Source organism: Cyanistes caeruleus, chromosome 4 (genome assembly GCF_971803275.1).
Source record: "Cyanistes caeruleus chromosome 4, bCyaCae1.hap1.1, whole genome shotgun sequence".
Lineage (NCBI taxonomy): Eukaryota > Metazoa > Chordata > Aves > Passeriformes > Paridae > Cyanistes > Cyanistes caeruleus.
The window spans coordinates 34,364,146-34,385,699 of NC_141704.1; the positions used below are offsets into that span (position 1 = coordinate 34,364,146).

General features: G+C 39.9%; 2 protein-coding genes across 10 annotated transcripts in view; both read left to right on the forward strand.

Moving 5' to 3' along the window:
* GUCY2C (guanylate cyclase 2C) overlaps positions 1-845 on the forward strand; it is a 54,075-nt gene extending 53,230 nt beyond the window's left edge. For 2 of the 4 annotated variants that reach the window (XM_086887626.1, XM_023934122.2), the window contains 2 exons: positions 240-339; positions 429-845. In XM_086887626.1, coding sequence (XP_086743752.1) covers positions 240-339; positions 429-620 — 292 coding nt within the window. In that variant the 3' untranslated portion in view covers positions 621-845. Of the gene's footprint in view, positions 1-239 lie in introns of all 4 variants that reach the window. The other 2 variants (XM_023934154.2, XM_023934146.2) reach the window with 2 other exon arrangements.
* PLBD1 (phospholipase B domain containing 1) overlaps positions 828-21,554 on the forward strand; it is a 54,962-nt gene continuing 34,235 nt past the window's right edge. For 5 of the 6 annotated variants that reach the window (XR_015286428.1, XR_015286425.1, XR_015286427.1 and 2 more), the window contains exons 1-4: positions 828-3,432; positions 9,657-9,876; positions 16,236-16,319; positions 18,208-18,346. Coding sequence is in view for 2 of the 6 variants with exons in the window: in XM_086887635.1 (XP_086743761.1) it covers positions 3,354-3,432; positions 9,657-9,876; positions 16,236-16,319; positions 18,208-18,346 (522 nt within the window). In the remaining 4 variants the exon portion in view is untranslated. Of the gene's footprint in view, positions 3,433-3,458; positions 3,849-9,656; positions 9,877-16,235; positions 16,320-18,207; positions 18,347-21,554 lie in introns of those variants that run through there. The other variant, XM_023929556.2, reaches the window with a different exon arrangement.

The window sequence follows — 21,554 nt, forward strand, 5'->3', positions numbered from 1 at the left end:
TACAGACCTCTTGAGCAAAGATACTGATGCATACATCTGGAATACTCATATGAAAATCCTGACTTCTCTTCCCAAATTCAGAACCAGAATTTGGTCCTGCCACATTTTTTATCAGGAGTGTGGGAATGTCATTAAGATAAACATGGGATTAGAAATATGTAAAAATCTCTGGCGACCTGAGGATCACTAAAAACACATGAATCACTGATTTTTTTTTTCTCTATCTTGTTGATTTTTAGGGAGAATCAGCAACGGTTACAAGATGACTTAGCAGAGATGATAACCAATAGTCTTCAGAAAAGGGAAAATGAAGGATCCAAGGCACAGGAGCTTTCACGGGTAGGTAGCTGCCGATCAGGTACCCTGGAATACCTGCAACTGGTCAGCACAGAGAATTTTACCACATATGTTTAAAACTGGATATCTAGTGTGACTCAAAAAGCTGCAGCAACTCTCTGGACAACTTCATGTGGAGACTGGAGGCTTATAGACTTAGAGGAAAAAGAAAACATCTTTTCAAGCATCCTTTTTACTGTCTGACCTGCTATCAGCAAATCAAACCTCTCTTCACTGTAACATTGAAATTGTTGGATGACTCTATTAGGACACATGCAGCATGATCTGAAGTAAATGAAAATGTTTGCACTTGAGTCTGGAAAATAGTGGGGGTTTTTGTTTTAGTTAGGTTTTTTTTAAACTGTGATAGCCTGTTCAATAATCCACTCTGAAAATATTCACAGCAAAATCTTAATTTGTCATGATCTTTAGATGTTGTATTTTTATTTGAAGAAAGATTTGGTGTAATATATTTCAAAATATAATTAAATATATGTGTAAAACCTGGATATATTGCTATTTTGTTTCTTCTGCTGTTTTCCTCTGTGTTTCACATGTTTTCTTTAATCAAGCTGACTTTGTTCAAGAGACAACACTTCTGTTATTTACATTAGGAACTTATTCCAGAAGTATGGTTTCTAAAGTTTATCTGAATCTCCTGGGCCTGAAAAATGAAATTGTCATTCTTGCAAAACAAGACACTTTCATATCTTTTCACCACTTCTGCTTCTGCCCACAAACCAGAAGTGAAACAGAAATTAAGGAAATAAAATTATCTGGACTTCTTAACCTCAGACCTTTTCAATTCAACTTTTGGATGCAGTTTTACAGTCAAGCAGGTTTTACTCAGATGACTCGTTCTTCAACTGACACCATGGCACTGATATTAATACACAGCTTTAAAAAGCAACAAAAGCACAGGGGCCACATGTTTAAGGAAATCAGCATTCACATGAAGAAATAACATCTAGTGAGTGAATAACATCTGCTTTTGCAAGGGCCTTTTGTGCACTGTTAGCTTTCAATGCAGAAGTACTTCCACCGTTGTCAAATATTGGTCAGTATCCAAACAATAAAATTGGTGCAAAATTATTATTTTATAGTTTTGAACAGTGTTTTTTCTCAACTAAATGACATAAAAATAATTAAAAGAGAGCAATCAAATTTCTTCTGTTTTTTCTTTTTAAGAGAAGCTGGCTTTGTAAAAACACACACACACACATATCAAAAGAACAATGTAGATGTAAATAGAACACTGAAGTGCAAAGATTACTGGAAAAATTAAATAATGAGGTTCTGTTTGGCTTATACCCTTACCTAATAAATGTAAATTCCTACATTCAGGAACGTGATACAGACAAATAACACCTTTGTGTATAAAATAAGCTGTACGTACCCAACAGCCACAGCTTTCACATTAAATATAACCAATCTGAAACTCAAACTGGCATTAATACCATACCATCCTCTGTCTGTGTCCTAATGGAAACATTAATTTAGGTGAGGATAAAAAAAAACAAACAACCCTGATGTGCTCAAACTGGTGTGTATTAAAAAGCTTTTATGTACAATAAAAATATAAAGTCTGCTATTTTCTACCTCATGGTGCCAACCAACAAGCTTTGTCTCCAAGTCTGCATTCTTGGGTGTGACTGCTGCACTGCTGGGCACTGCTGGGCTATTCTGGTTGCTGTACCTGAAGCACTCAGCAAGTGTAGTTGGTTGTAATGTAGTGACAAGTGCTGGACTCATCAAGCCTGAAGACGACCACTATGATCACCCCAATGAGAACTGATCTCTGATCTCTGAAGTGATGCAAGTGACCTAGCTTACCTTTTTAAAGAAGAGTTTTGTGGGTTCCACCCTTGACACCGCTGAGATACAAATTATTTTAGAACACATGCCTGCTGACATTGATGGATAAAATTACTTTAAACAGTGCTTAGTTTTCAGCAGCCCTTCTCTTTACAGTGCTCTTCAGATAATAAACTCTGTATTGTTTTTTGAAGAGAAATGGTTACCTTAGCAATGAGTTGATGGACCAATCTTCTGGTAGATTTATTTTTCACATGGTTCTGTCCATGCATGGATCTGTTACCTACACATCACAATAAAATCAACTTTGAGTACTCTAAAAAAATCCTGGTTTCTAGTTTGGATGTCTGATTTTTCCTTCTCTCTAAGTGAAAAGTAGCCCATAACAAAGCAGCGGTAGGTATGGAAGGATCCCTGCAGCCTGGAGATACAGTGCTCTTACCCTGGGCTTGGGGCCAAGGCCTGAACTGGCTGGCATGTGACCTTGTTATATGAGGTTATTACAGGCACGGGTATCAAATTTAAACTGTCTCAAACAATTACTGAAACACGAAGTCCAAATAATGGCCCTTTTTGGATAGGCAGAAAATCCAACACTGGGTGAGACAAAAACACAGTGCCTCAAAATGGTCTGAATCACGAGTGCAAAGGAAAACCCCATAGAAAGTTATCTCTTATCTGTAAACCCTAGGAAAAGAGCTGCCCCTCATTTCTTCTGCTGGGACACACACAACAGTTGCTGTTCCCAACAGGGCTGAAAGTTGCCCTTCCTGTGATGCAAAACATGTAGTTTGAGAAGGCATCGCCAAACTCCTCTTCTGTCTTTTCGGAGGCCTTTCTTGCTAAACCTTCGCCGCTTTTAGGTTAATCACCCTCGAGGAGAACAGGCACCTGCCTGGGGACCCGCCTTCACTACCCTGCGAGGCCGGAGCTCGGCCAGGAGTGAGTCTCACACTTCAGCCAGGCCTTGGGGTCTCCAAAGCGGTATCGGGGCAGGAAAGATGCCGCCGCTCCCGGGGCACATCCCGGCGGCCGGCGCGGGGAGCAACCGTCCCCGGCAGGGCCACCTCCAGCACGGGCCGCCGCGGCCGGGGCGGGCACCGGAGGAGGCGGGGGCAGCGGCGAGACCTGCCCTGAACGAGGGAACTTCTTAAAGTCCCGCCGCCTCCCGGCGCTCGGAGGAGGCGCGGGGGAGCAGCGGCATGGTCCGGGCGGGTGGCGGCGTGTGCCGCTGCTGCTGGGCGCTCGTCCTCCTGTGGGCGGCGGCGGGCGGCCGCGCAGGTGAGGCGAGCGGGGGCGCGGGGGGCGGCCGGCCAAAGCCCCCTCGCCGTGGTGAGCGGGACGAAAGGAGGCGCCGGGGCTGCCCCGCGAGTGCCCCCAGCCCCGGTGTTGTCAGGCGGCCGGGAGGGGTAGCTCGGCCCGGGCTGGGCTGCGGCGGAGGCAGCGCGGCTCTCCCGCTGCCTGTGGCAGCCGCGTCTCCGGCCCGTGCTGCCTGGGACGCGGGTGCGAGGCCGCCGGGCCCCCGCTCCGCACGGCGGGCCCCCGCAGGCCGGGCTGGCTCTGCCCCCCTCAGGGGCTGCTCCGGGTGCACCTCGTGCCCCGGCGGCCGTGCCTCGTGGGTGTTCGGTGCCGGCGCTTTCTAAACATCCTCCCAGTTCCCAGAAGGGGCGCGGGGAATCAAAGTGAGGATTCAACAGGTGGGAAATTGCCTCGAGCTCCCAGCCGACCTGGTTTTCAATGTCGTATGCAGGCACGGGAATCGTTCGGGATGAAGACTTCGTTGTGGTGCTGTGGCCTACAGCATGCTGCAACTTGTGACTAACAGAGTTTTAGTGCTACCTTGTGGTTATAGGTCACGGACTGTGTTCCAGAACTCATGCAGAATCCCAGAATAGCTTGAGTTGGAAGGGAGCTTAAGGATCATCTTGTTCCAACCATGCTGCCTTGGGCAGGGACACAGTATCTCGCTCTTGTGCTGCTTTCAATAAATTCTGAAGGTTTTAAGGGCTGGATTTGATGCTTATCTTCCAGGAATTTTCTAGTTAATGTATTAAGTCCCACAAACCAAGGAGAAATTCACATAACAGTTGTTTCAGTGTGTGCAAAATGTTATGACCATATAATTTTGTGGGCAGTCCTGTCTCATCTAGCAGACATGTTTTTAAAACTTTACCTGAATTGACAGAAACTTCAGTTAGGAGGATGGAAGGAAGGATCAGCTGTGAATTATCTAGAGGAAATGAAATGAAGCTTAGGGTAAGAGGTAGTTTTCTAGCCGATTTCTAGCATCATCATTGAATTACTGGTAGAAAACTAAAAAAGAGAAAATAGAAATGCCTTTAGGCTATTTGATAGACTAAATGGCTTTCAACATTGTGAATTGTCTAGATTCCTTTTTTTTTTTTAATTGGTTCATTGTTTAGCATTTTGAATGCCTTGAAGATTATTCATCATACACTTTGGAAAATGTTTCTAGAGAATGTTCTTTAATATGACTTAAATTGAAGTGCTCTAAGATTAGTGAAGTTACTTGCTGAATGGTTATTTTTGTTTCCTCAGGGTGACCTATACTAGGTACCTATAGCTGTTTTGGCAAATTTTCTGCATTTGGTAAGCTTTACTACTAAGTATCCTTGTGAACATGAAAACCATACAAGACTGAAACTCTTAATTGATAGGTCACATTTGAATATTGCTTTTCACTGATGTAAGCACAAATCAGGGAATTAGGCTGCAAAGAATGACAGGCCTGTTGGAAGCAAATTGAAAAATTACTTAGACCTGAAATGCATGAGGAAATGGGATTAATTAAGGTGAGTAGACTGGAAAATGCAAATAGCTTATATTCAGGCAGATGAAGAAAGCATTTACTCCTTTATTTGAAAATTACTGGGATTTGTGTTAATTTCTTGTGTGGTTTAAGCTAATCTCTAAAGAAGCCCTGAAATACTAATGTTTTGTAATAGATTCCAATCATAATTGTATACTGAAATCTCCTTTGTTCTTTAGAGTTATACAGCCTTTTAAAAATAGTTAAAAGGATGCTTCTAAAAAAACGAACATATGGATAGGCAGGATCAGAGGAGTGCCACAAAGATGATCAGAGGGATGGAGCACCTCTCTGACAAAGATAGTCTGAGGGAGCTGGGGTTTTTCAGCCTTGAAAAGAAAAGGCTCTGGAGAGACCTCACTGCAGCCTTCCTGTACCTGGAGGGGGATTATGAAAAGGAGGAAGATGGACTTTTTATACGGGCATGTAGTGACAGGACAAGGGGCTGTGGTTTTAGACTGAGAGAGGGCAGGCTGAGATAAGAAACAGGAAGAAACTCTTTGCTGTGAGGGTGGTGAGGCACTGGCACAGATTGCCCAGAGAAGCTGTGGATGTCCCATCCCTGGGAATGCTCAAGGCCAGGTTGGATGGGGCCCTGAGCAACCTGGACTAGTGAAAGGTAACCCTGTCTATTGCATGGAGGTTGGGACTAGGTGATTTTTAAGATCGCTTCCAGCCCTTAGCTTACACCAAACCTTAGATTCTATAAAACCTTTATGGAAAAATAGGTCAAGCTCTTTCAAATTAAAAAATTGAACAGAAACACCCTTATTATGGTTGACCTGAAATACTTAAATGCTATACTGTGATAATACAATCTTTACTGCTGAATATTAGTTGTAGGGCAGGGTATACTGAAATCAAATGTGCATTTTTGGTCTAGATTTTTTTTTTTTTGTGCTTTGAAGTGATGTAAAACTAGTTTTCAGTGAAACAGGAGAGTGATAGCTTTCCTATTTAGTGGAAAGTTTATAGGCAGAATCTATGAAGTACATCTCTACAAAAAAATAGCTTCACATTTGGAAAACCACAGATAAAAATTAATAGTTAAATTAGTAAAATTAGTAGTTAAGGAAAGCAGTAGTTTCTGTATTAGTAGGAGATGCTCACAGTTGTTAATTTAGCTTTAACTGGTATTCCATTGCTTGTGAGTTGGCTTGTTTGTCAGACTATGGAAAAATAAGATTATTATTTCTCATCCCCAGACCTTGTAGTTCTTTCATCTGCAAGGAGAAGAGTTCTACTCATTTCTCTAATTATAAAGTCTAGTAACCTAACTCGATACATATATGTTTTAAAAATGACTTATAGCTGGGAAAGCATAAGGAAAAGTAGCTGTTGGATACTGCCAAATAAATTTTACTGGTGTTCTTAAGGCATGTCAGCTATTATGTTATTTTTACATTTATACATAATATACATGTTATTTTTGTAGGTCTAATTTATTTAATAAATGTTAGTAATAGTGTTCTTGTTAGATTGTCTTGGGCCATCTCTGTGCTACTTTTCTTACATTTTTCATCTTTTCTGTCAGTTCTGTTCTTTCATTGCAAATTACTGCTATTCCCTCATGTATTCTTTAGCACCTCCTTTCCTCATGTTTCATCTCCTTTCAGTCCTCCATCTTGGTATTTCCTTTAATTGTTTGTTTCATATTCTAATGCACACGTATATATTTCTACTCTCCTGTTGCTACCAGGTAAAAGACAGTGTTCAGTTTTAACATAACTTTTGAAATACCTGTACTGAGCCCGAAAGGCAGAGAACAGATTCGGTGTTTCAGCTTAACACCTGGCTCCTGGAAGGGAAGGGTGATCCCACTGCATGCCCTATCCCCTGGGATTTTGAGTCGTTCATTGCAGTAGATAGTGTGTGCTCTGGTGTGTTACTGAGGCTGTTCTAAGCAACACTGTGGTGGAGTAGTTTAGAGATGATCACAGTCTTTGACTTATCAGAGTCCTAGTAGGCTGAAAACCTGGAAGTCTTAACTTTGATGATGAAAGGATGATTTGTAGGTTCATGGAGACATTGCAGTTGTTTTATATTGACCAATATGACTGCTGGGATAAGAGGTGCTAGGGTCCCTGCCTCACCCTTCAATAATAAATGTAAAAATGCCAGTATCATTCAATAGGAAGGCTCCTGGTTTTTTTCAGAACTCAAACAGGATTGATAGAAAATGTGCATCTGCTTCTTGTATATCTATACTCTGTGTTATGCTTCTGGATGGTTTTCTTGGCAAAGGTAGTCCTGCTCATTTAGATGAACACAGAATAAAATTGTAACAGATTAGGTGGTACAAAATGTTTTGATTATATTGTAGTGTAGACAGGTTTATGAGCTTGTAGTTTTAACTCCAGCTGCAAGGTGAAATGAGATGATGAGTCAATCAAAAGGAAAAGCAGTAATGGGAAATAGTGTTTTTCTGTGTTGTTGTTAAACTATAACAGCTACCTTGATGCTATTTCTTTAAGGGCCTCTCAAGGTTTGTTGCAAATTATCCTGTAATTTAATGTTTCCCCTTCCTTTCCATCTTCTTTGAGTCCTGTTTTCTTCAGATTAAATTTGTCATGTATGGAAGCTGGGCTAGGGCAAATTTGGGGTAATTAAAAAGTTTGTTCTGACTTTTGAAAATATCTCTGCATGTTCATGCTCTGGCAGAGCATAAAACAAAGAAACCCAGCCTGCTGTGTAAGAGTACCTGTGTCAGATTGGTCTGTCTGGCTTTGGTATCAACTTTCTTTTCCAAAGGAAAGCAACAGCTATTTTGCTTTAGGCAGACAGTTTCTGTATAGGTATAATAGGTATTCTTACATACCTATTTCATTTGCAGGCCCTAATAGCAATACCCAGCTTCCCTGGTTCCTCTTGAATTCTAGCCACCTCTCCACAGCCTTCTGAAGAGATGGAAAGATGGTCATGGGTTGCCTTACTTTGTTCTTTCTCTTTTTATCTGTTCCTGAACATCCTTGTTTACTGTGCAAGTAGTCTCTCCTCTGCCCTGCAATGGGCTTCTTAGTTGGAATCAGTCCACGTGTTTACTGCTGAACAGGCGAGTTGTGTTCTGCTCTGACCCCTTGCATCACCCCCTCACAGAACTTCCTTTTCCCTGACTTTTTTGGTATGTAAGCTTTAGCTTTGTAAGGTGGTCTTTGGCTTTTATCAGTGATGGCCCTTATCAGCCTGCTCTTATGTTTATGGATTTTTCAGTCTGAGTGATTCCCATGTTTACTTTTAACCTAAAGTAGAAATTACTGCTTCTATTACTAGAGGATAATTAGGGAGACAACAGAAGATTAAGCTCATAGCTGTTTGAAGACTGCTTGAAAGTCTGTAGTGTCTGTCCTTTAAATAGCCTCAGTACCTGGCAGATGAAAAATGTGTTTTTAAACACTGTATTCCAAGTCCTGAAATTACTTCATCTCTAAACAGACTCATGTAACAAGTAACAACTTCTTTTCATAGAATGTGGAAAAAGCAAAGTTCTTTCACTACTAAAGTTCTGGTTGTGCCAGTGACTTCTGTTCCCATGAGAAGTGTCTCTAGTACATCATGAAGACTGACCTGGTGTACAGTGGTACAAATCCTAGCTGGAGGCTGGCAGCAAGTGGTCTATGCCAGTGGTTGGTACTGGTCAGCATCCTCCTTGATGATTTTGGTGATGGGGCATAGTGTGCCTTCAGCAAGTTTACTGTTGGTGTGCCAGAGGGCTGTGCAGCCATTCAGAAGGGCTGTTTATGCATTTATCCCTTAAAACTTTTCAAATAATTCTGGGATCTCTAACAGGATTTTTTTAACTCTTCTAATAGGGATGTAGTAGTGATTTGATCAGTCATGCGTAGAGAGCAGATGTAATCACAGCCCATTTAGGGAGGATTCAATTATAATAGTAGGGTGTGGGACTTTTTTGATTTTGTTGTTATTTGTTTGGGGGTTTGATTTGTGGTTTTTCAGAAAGCAGTTTACTTTGCTCTTTGTTCTTTAGCTTTGCAGGATTAAAACACAAGTAATCAAGAATGTTTCTCAAAGCAGCAGTCCAAATGGAACTCTGGGAAGTCTAATGCCCTTCCTTCCTGTTCGTATCATGCTTGGGATCAGTTCTATTTCAGATGGATGACAAACATTGTGTACCTTGTAAAGGACTGCATACCTGCTGGGCTTTGTCTTTAAGCTTGTGATCCACAGAATCCTAGTGCTTCTGTTATGTCACCTCAGGGACTGGTTCCTCAGATGGTCAGTGTAGAAAGCTTTTGCAAGTTTTTGAATCTTTAGATGGAAAATGAAGTCAACAGAAGCTTATAATGCTTTGCAGTTAAGGCATGCTGTCTTCTAAAGTTGCTTTCAGTAAGATTTGTATAGATTGTCTTCTGGACCAGGTAAGGAAATACTTTTCAGAGTTTTATGTCAACGCTCTGTTATGCTGGAGCTGGGCACCAAAAAAGTTGTAGATAACCTCCAGAAGAATAACATGAGAATGTTTAGCTGTGAGCTTTTGTAAAACTCCAGTTAGTCCTCATGCCCTTTCTCAGTACATTAGCTTTAGTGTTGATCTCTATAAGCCTATGGAAAGCTATAAAATTAACTTTTAAATTGCCAAAATACTGTCTTGACATTTCAGTATTGCATAGGAAACACCTACTTATGTTTCCCTTATCTCCTTTCTTCTTCACCACAGAACTCCGCTATGCAACTGTGTACTGGAATAGAGCCGAAAAAATACTCCAGGTCAGGAATACGCTGGATAGGAGTGGAGATGCTTATGGCTTCTACAACAACAGTCTACAGACAACAGGCTGGGGAGTCCTGGAGATCAGAGCAGGCTATGGCACTCAGACCTTAAGCAATGAAGATATTATGTATGTTGCTGGCTTCTTGGAAGGCTATCTCACAGCTCCGTAAGTACCTCAGGAAGCAGCTCAGTTCATGACACTTCCAGTGTATTTCTGTACTAGTGAGATTTTTTTGTTTGCTTTCAATGCCCTAAATTCCTTTCCATTTAAACTAATGATAGATTTTACAGCTGAGTGCTGTTCTTTTAATTACTAGCAGGTACAAAGTATAGTTTCTTCATTATCAGGATGTGCTTTCCCCTTCTCATTCTGCAGGATCTCCCAACACCTTGGTGAGATAGATGGGTACTGTGTCTGTATTACTGGTTAAGTAATGTAATCACAAAATAACAGAAGTGTAAGGAAGTGCGTAAGGAGTAGCAAAAAGTGGTTATTTTGCCAGCCTGTAGTTAGATCAGGCAGTTGAGAGCAGATCATGCAGGGAGAAATGTTGCTAGCAAGGTTCTGCAGGGCTTCCTTAAGGATGTTTTGCAGCAAGTACTGTCAAGAAACTACCAGGGAGCAGATACTGAAACTTCACAGCATGAGGAGCTGTGTTGGCCAACTTAAAAAAAATAATGAAATATACACTGTAGGCCTGAAGGCAGACTGGGGTGTGTCTAGAAGGGTTAGTGTTCTCCTGAAACCCCTGTGGGACTTAGCCTTTCCCACAGTGCACATCTATGAAAAGTGACAGCATCTTATACTTGTCACAAATCCAGAGCAGGGTTTTTTTCCTAAAATAAAACAAACAGAAAAATCCATAACCCCAAACAATAGCCAATGAAAAAAATTAACCATACTTTGTTCTTTCCTAAGAACAAAGGCTAAGTTGGAAGACAGAATGACACTATGAAATACTCACTGATAGCAGGTGGTGGTGCTAGGTTGATGATCTTAAGGGTCTTTCCCAGTCTAAGAGATTCCATGATTCTCTATAGCTGGTGATCCAGCTAAGAACATGATGTGTGGCTTGTTGTTGAACAAACTCCATCTTTTGCTCTATCAACACAGTCACAGGAAAAGAAAAATTCCAAAATTCTGATGCTGGGACATAACTGGGAGAAGTTTGTGATGGCTACTGTGGCTTGACTTCTTGGCTTCACCAACTTCGCTTCCAGAGCACTGAAGTAAATACCCATAGGCAGTGTCACACAAGCCAGCAAGGGCAGGTTGTGTGTTGAACATTTGTCAGATAGGACTGCTGGACCAGATTATATTAATTTAATTAGTAATATATTTTAAGATCAGTTAATATTTATAGATAGCTCTCTGAGCGTATGATAATGTGATTCATTAGTAGGTTTTGCTGGTGAGGCACCTAGGTCTCTGGAAGTGTATAAAGGAAATTCAATAAAGTAATATTTGTCAATAACAAAACACTTCTGAGAGAGTGAAGGAGTCCTAAAATTCATAGTACACAACCTGTACTCCAGACAGGAAAGGAAATTAAGTTCATGAGAGATCTGTTGTTGGATTATGTGGTGTGAGCGGTTACTGCCTTGCACTATTTGGTCAGTTTATGACCAAATATGTCAGTTTGGTCTATCCCTGAATTTGGGGAGTGCTAGCATTACATTTAGAATATTGTTTAAATTGAATATTGTTCAAATTTTTTTTTCCTAAGGCTTTCCTTAGGTGTGTTAATCAATAGGTGATTAAGCTTAAGTTTTGTCATGCTTCAGGTAGCTCAGTCCATGCTAAGCGCAATTAGATGGCAAGTAGTGCTGTAGTAGTAACAACTCACACCCTGTTCCTCTTCTGCATCCGCAGAAGATTTGTGTCTTTGTGAGTTTGAAACAAACTCAAGTATGTGTCTGTTCCTTTTAATGTGGTTTCAATGTGAAACAGTCTCTGCAGGGATTTATCTGATGTCTTATTCTAGGCTAAGTTTTAGGGGAAGGAGGCTTCCTCCCTTTTGCTTTTTTCCATGTGTGTTAAGTGAAGATTCAGAAAAGTGAAGTTATCCAAGTTACTCTGTGCAAGGCTTTTGCCTTGTGCAGCTCATGTGCTTACTGAGGTTGGTTCCTAGCCTGACTGCTGTTACTCTAGGGCTAACAGCTCCAGCACTGAGTGGTCCTTTGTAAAGAAGTGGATATAGCAGAACTAGTAATGAACAGAAGTGAAGCTGAGGGCTTGTATTAATGTGGAAAAGTACGGCTTGAGACTCAGGCTTTTAAGTTAAATGGGGAATTCAGCTGTTTGAAAGGAAACTAGATGTTAGAGTGGTTAAGATGCAAAATGAAAAGCAGCCAAACCATAACCAAGAGCAGCTGTCTTATCTGGGGAGACTTTTTGAGAAAATCCACTGAGAAATCCCCTGACAAGTGCAAAATCTGAAAATGCTTACTGTTAATAAAATGAATATCAAATATTATACATACTGAGTTTAATTTTTTTGGCTATTTTTTGGTCCCATTGTCCATCTGTAACTGCAGTGCAAGCGTATTTCTCACTGGGTGTTACAAACAAGTTTTTTCTGTCAGGTTGTGTAAAGCTATTTTGGATAAAGAAGGCTTCTCCAAAAGCCAAGAGTACCTTTTGAAAATGTTTTGTGTAAGGAGCAGAGATGAAATAACAATGTACTCTCTTGACCCTTGATAACAGAGAACCTAGTACTTCATGTTTTAGCTGCATGACCTTGGTGGGTCTTTATTATTTGGCAAACTGCAACAAATGAATCCTTTTATAGACTGTGTTTGCAATTTCCTAAATTGCAGAAGTGAGAACTCCTTAAGTCTGAAGATGTTAAGATTGCACTCAGAACTCCATTTCTCCTTCATCTTGCCTAGAAATTTAGAGAATCCTAATTAACATGCAGGCAGATGTTCCATCTATGGGACAGTTAAACAAGGCTTCTGAAGTAAAACTGGGAAACAGCCTTTCTCAATCAGTAGCTCTATTCCCATCAGACTGTCTGGCCCATTTAACCTGTCTTAGGGAAACTCTAGCACCATCACAACTTTACTTAGAGAAGGTGTCTCTAAACACTCTGATTCTACTTTTGCACACATTGGTGCCCACAGCTCGAGCTTCCCTTTTAAGTTCTTGGTAAGAACAAGGGAGAGTGTAGGTATGTGTTTAGCTTTGGGGAAGGCTTTATTTGCATTGTCAGCCATGTAGCTGCTGGAGTGAAGAGCCATATGTCGCATACCTGTACAAGCACCTCAGGTGGTTCAGGCACAGCCTTTCAGTATGGAAACATTGGGTGTGCTTGGTAATTGAAGAGCTTTTTAGTAGGTGGTTACCTGTAGTCCAAGCAACTCCAAGGTCTCCAGCTGTCTTGCATCCTTATGTGGTAAAGACTCCATGAAGCAGACCTAGGGTGGCTCTTTGCAGAAATCCTGGAAGTCCTACTAGGAAGAGCTCTGATGTGACGCATTGATAGGAACGAAATGTTGAGGCCTAAACCCATGTTGAAGTACAGCTTCCTGCAGAAGCTGTTGGATGAACCTGAGGTCCAACTTGGCAGTTCCTGCAATTTGGAGACTTTCAGGAATTCTCAACTAGCACAGATCTCACATTACTCTTAGGGCATGAAGGAAAGTTTCCAGATGCAGCTAAGTATATGCCTTGCCTATAATAGGAACCTAAACAGTCTGTAAAATAACCAGATTTTTTAAAAAAATCAAAATATAAAGTATGCTACAACTGTCTTATCTTTGATTACTGGGGAGGAGTTAATCTCGGCTCTAACTGCTGAGGTCAGTGGTAGAAAAAGCAATAGTCAGACAATTCTGCCAAGTGATGGCAGAAATGTAAGTCTTCTCTAAAACATGCTTCATCTTTCTAGTGTTGACACCTGATTCAGAGTATGAGAGTATCCATATGTTTTTAAAATGCCTAGTTAGACCCTGGATAAATAGAATCTTAGTCTGTAATGTCTGCGGATTCAAACACTTGTTTTTATCCCAAATTGCTCACCTTTCTACGAAGTCCAGTCGTATAATCTAGCCAAGGTACTTGCTCTGGCTTTCTTAGGTATGAATTTCCTTTCCCCATTTCTAACAGAGAAGCGTTAATGAGGCGTGAATTAGTGGCAGAACACATTTAAATCTGTGATATTATTTTAAACCAGTTCCAACTGGTACATGCCAGGTGCCTAAGATGAGTATTTAAATTTGAAGCAACATTAATTTTACTCTTTCCTCATACAGCCTCAGCTGACCTGAGTCCTGTCATGTTCCTCGCTAATTTGAAGGAGGAGGACTCTGCTTTTCTGGTTTTAGGCTTGGAATTCTTGTCCCAGATTTGCAATTGCCTTGTGATTGGCCTTAGATGTAGTTTCAAAGCCTTACTGTAGTGATCCAATTTAATTCTGAGAATAATGCCCTTACAAAACTCACAAGCTATGCATATAGAAGCTTTGTTAAAGCAAAAAAAGCTGAAGAGAGCAACAGGGGGAAATATTCTTGATAACATGGTCATTAAAAAAAAAAAAAAAATCAATTCCAGGAATTGTCTGTCCTCTGATAGCAAATAGGAGTGAAAGCCATTAAAGAAGCCATGATTCTGATCTAACCCAGTCTCTACATCAGTCATGACAGCTTAAAGATACTGCTGTAAAATCTGCCTTTGAGTGCAAAATAGAGAGTAGAGCTGATGGTTGAGTCTGGAAGCCTGATCATTTGTCCTAGTTTAGGCAGTCGTTAGGCCAGTATTCTAGCTGGATTTTATCTTCCTCATCTGTGTCTAATCCCTAAATGATCATCTGCCAGATGGACCAATTTGTGCTATTTGCTCCTCTTTAGTGACATAAGAGCTCTGATTTCTAGAATAGAGTATGTTATGCTCTAGTTCCCTTCCTGAAATTACTTGGGATTTTTAATTGCCAGATTCTCTGTGAATATGCAGGGATGGAGATTATTGATCTGTTTCTCCAATTTTCTTGCCATCTTCTGGAAGCAGTTTATGATATTTTATGTAGTCTTGTGTTACATGGGAGTCAAGAAACTCCAAAACTAAAATTGTTGCTGTAGCTGTAGTTTTGTGAAAAATGTAATCATGCAAAGCTGTTGAATGCTCCCCTCCTGTCCCAGCATCTCCCTTCTACAACTTAATTCAAACTACAAATAAAAAACAATCACATTTTTTCAGGATTAATCTTTTGCCTGAATGTGTGAGACAATTAGATTTGATTGTCAGAATGGTACCAGAGCTGAGATAAGCAGCAGGATCATGCTATCATGTTCATGCAGTTGTCTGGGAATGGGGCAAGAGACAGAAAGAGGGGAGAAGGTCAGTGGATGATTCTCTAGTTATCAGCAAACCATTCTGTAATCTTTGTCTGTATTCTTTAATTATTCCTTGAGGGAAATTGGGAAGAGCATCCCTCCCAGAGAAAGCTGCCCTCATAAGTTTTACTACAGGAATTCTGCCCTGCTGGCATGTGCTTTCCTTGAGGCTGGTATCTGTTTCTCAGTGCTGTTTTCCTTCTCTCAGCACTTGGTAGGAGATAAATGTGCTGATAACAGATGTAATTCTATCTCTATCAACTCCAGACCTCAACAAAACAATTCTCTGCTGATGTCTCTTTTTTTTTTTTTAAATTTAATCAGTGACTGAAAAATGTGTTGGTTAAGTTTGACTCACATTAAGAGAAATGTTGAAGTTTTATTTTGGCTTGGATTATACAATTACATTTCACCTAAAATGGAAGGGTGATTTTAATTCTGGGCTCCTGAGCATTTTTTGACACTTGATTTCATCTTGTAGGACTTCACTTCAAGAAAACAAACAAAAAAGCCCCAACCAACCAAGCAACAAAGCCCTTTCAACTTTTGTTTTTAATAGTTAATGTGGATAAAACAGCTAACTAAATTCAACAACAGAAAAAAATCACAAGAACTTTGGTCTCCATAAAGCTGAATCTATGTATGGCTGCCATGAGTGAGAGTTTTTATGGTAACATGTAGGATCACCTTACATGCATTTCAAAATGGAGATACTTACCTTAAACAGAAAGGAACATGGTTACTGGCAAATAAAACCTGCTAGACATCATGCTGAAATGAACTGAATCAGAAAATTATATTACCTTTGCCTCTGTGGGGGTTTTTTTGTTTCCAAATAGAATAGCTCTCCAGAAAACTGTTTTTGTTGTGCTTAAAATCATGTGCTAATGCTTTCAAGATGCTTCTGGCCTACAAATATTCCCTGAATGTGCAGTTTTGCTATGAAGTACTTAAATTTCATTCTTGCTTCTTTCCATTGTGCAGCAGTTTGAGCAGGCATTGGCAAAACAATTTATTTTAAGTCATATTTTAACAATCCTTTTGTGTTACTTTTGCTGTTTGTCAGGCACTGGAGTGTTTTCTGTGAGCAGGAGAAACTTTGTGGACTGTGTTGCTTGTCTGTTAAGGCATGTTGATTCATGATAAACAGAAGATGCAAAGGAATAACTCCTGTTACTCTTGTTTTTTCAGGCAAATGTATGACCATGCTGCAAATATGTATCCACAACTAATTAAGACTCCCACCATTCGAAGTGGAGTTCAGAATTTTATGGCGTATGTATTTATTTGCTAAAAATAAATCAGTCAAGACTTGGGGTTGGAGGATGACAGAATTTTCAACCTTTTTTATTCTTTTCCTTATGGGCTTAGGAAAATATATACTTCCTTTTCCCTCTGATTGAGTACCATTATTATTAAAAGAAATTCTAAATATACGTGAAGAAGTGCATATACCCTTCCCTAATTCTGATTCTTTCAAATAAATGTTAAGAACCATTTTCTGGCAAAGGGTGGGGAAAATGTCAATGAATTCTGAAGGTCATTCTAGTAAAATTCCTTCTTTGAAAAGCTGGTGTTTTCAATATCATGCTGAGCAGTGGTCTCCTGGCACCTTAATCTTTTAATGTGTATCCTTTCCTTCTTCTGTCAGGTTAGTATTTTATTCTACCACCAGTGTAAATTCCATTCCAATCACAAAAGTTCTGATTCACTTTTCTCTTTAGCTGTGAAAATCAAAAGTAATTCTGCTTGAATAATGCAGCTACACTAGTGGCGAAACTACAAGTAGAAGAACCAGGCCACGTACTGGGAAACTCAGCTGTGATTACTAATTATTTTAATCTCCTTAGACTTGTGGTTTTTTCCATTACAAATACTTGTGTGAAATGCTCACTTTTGGGGACTATTTTTTTTCCATCTTTGCCTTGTCTTGCCCTTTCCATAATGGATTGAATATCTGACTATTATTGGTGTGCATATATAAGGTTGACTGGTTTTAGCTTATCCAAAAAATAGAACACAGTGTCTAGTGCTCCTTTGCTATCATTTTTCAGCACTGCTGTGCTCCTCCTTGTGAGAAAAATGGGATAGCTACCATATCAATGTATATGTGTTTTATCCTAGAATGACAAGCACAGCAGCTGTATTCCCCAAGAAGCATTGTTGGATGAAGGGGGGCAATACTAGGTGGTCTTGTATTGCTTTTCTATTGCCTCTATCCTCAACTCCTGCATCACTGCTTAACTTTATAGCAGTTTTGCAGTATGGGTTGCTGTGTAGTCTTGGAAGTCCTTAACCCTAAATCCTCTGACCATATCCCTATTTCCTTGGGCATACTTCTTGCACCTTGTTGCTTCTCGAAAGCTAACTCTGGTTGATTTTCTCACCCATATACTGCTGGAGGAGTTTGCTTCCTTTACAGGTTTGTCCTCTCTATTTTGCCACTTTTATATAGGGTTGGATGGATAGATACTGGAGGATAGAATAGGCCAGAATCTGATCCTCATTTCCTGTGGCTCTTTTGTGGCTCTTTGTGCACAGAAAAAGAGAGAATTTGGAGAGATCCTTACAGTGTTGGTGGCCCTTGCCCCAGGGTCTGTTCAGCTTGTGTTGCTTCATGCCTGAAACCTGGATGATTTGGCTCTTGACTGGATCTGGCACAGGGTACAGTTGTTTGGTCTCCCACCTGCTACTCAGAGGAGCAGACATGGTTCTCAGGCAACATTTGAGCACCAGCAGCAGAAAGCCTTCATTGCACTTGAACCTGGGGGAATGAAGGAGGCTCTTCAAATATCAATCTATTTTTATTCTCAAATAGACATTTGAAAGGGAATGGTTCATCTGACCTATCAAATGCTTGTTTCCCTTTATTGACTAGATCTGCTATTGCAAAGTCCTCCACAAACATGGAGTCTAACTCCTTCTTTGACACTAAAATCTAATAGAGGCACATGATTGTAGGATATTTGGATATTTTGTTTAAGTCTGAACATTTACACTTGGAGGATGTAATGTTTATATCTGCAGGATTTCCGGAGCATGATTTGCCTCAAATCTTTATTAAGACTGGACCATCTGGGTCATAATGTATTTGTCCCTTTTCTGCATTATCAAGTATACTCTAAAAATCCCAAGAAAACCCAACCTGTTTGTTCCTCTGCAGGAAACAAGATCAATGGACAAGACAACAAATCAGAAATAATAAGGATGACCCATTTTGGAGGCATGCTGGCTATATTATTGCACAGTTGGATGGTCTGTACATGGGAGCCCTCGAGTGGGCTAAACTGCATAAACAAACAGTAAGACTACTGCACATCTTTTTCAGTACCTGGGGTTGGGATGTCAGTGGACAAACATGGGAAAAGGGGATCTGCTTTTTAAAAATAAGAAGCAAAAGTAGGATACTTACTGGCAGGTGCTCATTCTGCATGCCATTCATGCAAAATCTTTGGCTGTGGCTGTTCAGTGTTGATAATGACTGAGCACTCGGGCCATGTAACCACAGATTCTTCACAAGGGGCTTGGAACCCTGGGGACTGGGTATGGTGATTAGGTTGGGGGTGGCTTTTGTATCCATGTGAATGTTGAAAGGACAGCAATTCTAAAGTGCTTGTTGCTGTCACTTTACAATTGTTATTAAGCAAATGACCCTTTAGGTATAAAGAGTACCTGCAACAGCATGAATTAAAGCTTTCATTCTTATTTCCAAGCATTAGATTTCAAATCCTAAAAGCCTTTCTATCTTAGACTATGTTTTACTTTGTGAAATGACTTCTTTTCTGTCTTTTAAGTCTCAAAGATACATGTTTACAAAAGATGTGGTCTGTGTTGTGGCAGGTCAGATGGGATAGATTTTGGAGTTTCATTGGATGGTGGTTTAGTCGGGTTTTTTTGGGGTGTTTTTTCATCATTTGTTGTTCTTTAATTTCAACTGGAATTGTATTCCGGATCATCAACTTGTATGTAATAGCAGAACTACTTTAACTCCAGTAGAAACATGGCAGTTATAATGCTGTCCTAAAGTCTAATGTCCAATAGTGTGACAATACAATAGTGAATTTTCAGTGTGAGACGAAGGACTTGAGTAATTGTAGTTGACCTTCTTACCTAGGTTAATCATACCAAGAATTCTGAGAAATTTGGGGTCCTGAATTGTAAACAATTGCGTTTTAGTAAAAATGTGCATCTTTCTTGCATAGAAGTCACTCTGTGACTTTAATGAATGGGGAGCCAGCTCAACTGAAAACAAAAAGTGTTTGTAATAATAATCCATCCTGAGGGACCTGAGTTTGTAGGGGGAAACGCTAGAAACCTTGACTTTCTAGGAGAAGAACACATTCATATCCTTTCATAATGCTGTATTTGAAGAGCCCTCTCAAGCTCACCAGATTTATTTTTTTTTTTCTGCTGAAGAATCTTTTAGATTCATGTAGGGGGAAGGGAAAAGTGGTGGTTTGTGTCTGAGTTACTTCTTTGTAATAAGCATGCCCTGCCTGCAAAGTGTGTTCCTTGATGCTTGCTTATTTAACTATGCTTTTCATACTAAAAAGCACTGACCTGTGAAGTGTTTGAATATTTTTTACCCTCTTTTTAGAAATCTCACCAGGATCTCTGTATAAAAATGGTGCATTTAGTGAAAATTCAGATGTGTGGTTCAGGCTGAAATATTTGTGTCCTCCATTCTTGAATTATATGCAGGAAATTTTTTTTTTTTCCTTTTCAGGAATGTGCTTGGAGCCATTGGTGGGATTTATTTTGATTCTTTTCCATGTCAGTCACAATTTTAGCTTTGGACATTGTCACCTATGTTGAGATGTGTATACTTTTATTCAAAGCAAAAATGTTCACTGTGTATGTATTTCTTACTTGAAATGGTGTTGCTATTTTGTCTTTGCCACAGCCAGTAAGTTAACATCAGTCCTTACCTTTGAGTACGTTTTGGTCAGCTGCTCTAGGTCCTTGGCTTTCCTTGGCATCAAAATGACACCTGGCAGTTTTGTAAAAGTACAGGAAGTTCATTTTGTTGGATAACATGATACTTTTCAAGTACTTTTGAGGGATTGGGCTACCACTGTATGTACATATTTACTGCTGTTAGGATCTCCTTCAGGAAACACAGCTTGAAGGCTGTTGCTTGAAGCTTACATATGCAATAAAAACAGGTGCAGATGCAAAGCTTCTGGCCAGTATTGTAGCTTTGACACATCAGTTTATCTGAGAATCAATTCAGCTTCTGTAAACTGTTGGTGCTTAATAGCCTCAGCTAAACTCACAAACCAACCACAAGAGCAAACACCACTGGTATCTTCCTTATTCCTTGTGATTAAAGAAACCGGCCAGCCAAAGTGCAAATAAAGTCACCTAGTAGCATTTATTGTCTTTGGATTATAGTAATCAGGAAAAAGTTTATCTTTTGATCTCTAGTAGTTCAGTGGTTCATGGTGGTATTGAACATAAGAAATATTAAAAATACCTCTTGTGTGGATTGTTGCATTTTTCTTTTTCTTTTTTTACCCACACTCAAACAAAACAAAAGAAACCCCCTAAATCCCAACAGAAACCAAGCCAAAACTCGACATGTGACAATCTGTATTTGTTGCCTGATATTCTGCTTGCTGTTGGGAAAACTATGTGTACTTCTAAATTCAACACATTATTCTGTATATGTAAAGGGCAATTGTTCCCCTTGTCTTAAGCTTAAAATAATAATAAATTCTGTAGAAGAAAGGCTAGAAAGCTTTTCCTCTTAACTCCCAAAACAGCAGAGACATGAGAAGGGGAAGAGGAGATGGGTTTCAAGGTTCTTTGGTTTCCCTGCACCATTAATGATCATACATAGTTCTCCTCAAGTTGTTGTCCTGAACACTGAGAAGTTGTTTGGTCGACATGAATAGGCTAAAAGAGATAAAGGGGATGAAGAAAAGGGAACTGTGTTTTCAAAGGAAAGCGTGGCGAAGCGAATTATAACACTGAACAGAGTTATATAGGGCTATTTCCTTTTCAGGAGAATGGAAACAAGCTGTTTCATAGCTAATCTGCTTTTAATTTTTTAATTCTGTTTTCTGGTACTATGCATGGTAGTTTGACACCAGAGCCAGATACTTCTTAAGTGAGAGTTAGGTTATGTGTACACAAGTAACTCTGAGATGTTCTGTTTTTGTGCTCTCCCCTGAAATTCAGACCTGCTTTACTTGAATATTGTAGAACCATTGTGTCTGCCACAAGTAACTGAGCTTTACTGCAGAAAGAAAATTTGGGCTTTGAATGGTTTGATAGTAGCACTAGTATATATTTTTTATTCTTTGTGAAGAAAATGCTTTGTACTGTATTGTTCTAAACTTTGGGTTTTTATTGCATGGAGTCTGTCCTCCTGAGGACAATTTTAGGTAGGTGCTTCCATTAAGACCTGCATGAAGACAATGTACATTGTAAACCTATGTATTTTGAATTTGATATTTACAGGAATCATTAAGAGTGATATCAAAATTTGAATACATCTTTATGTTG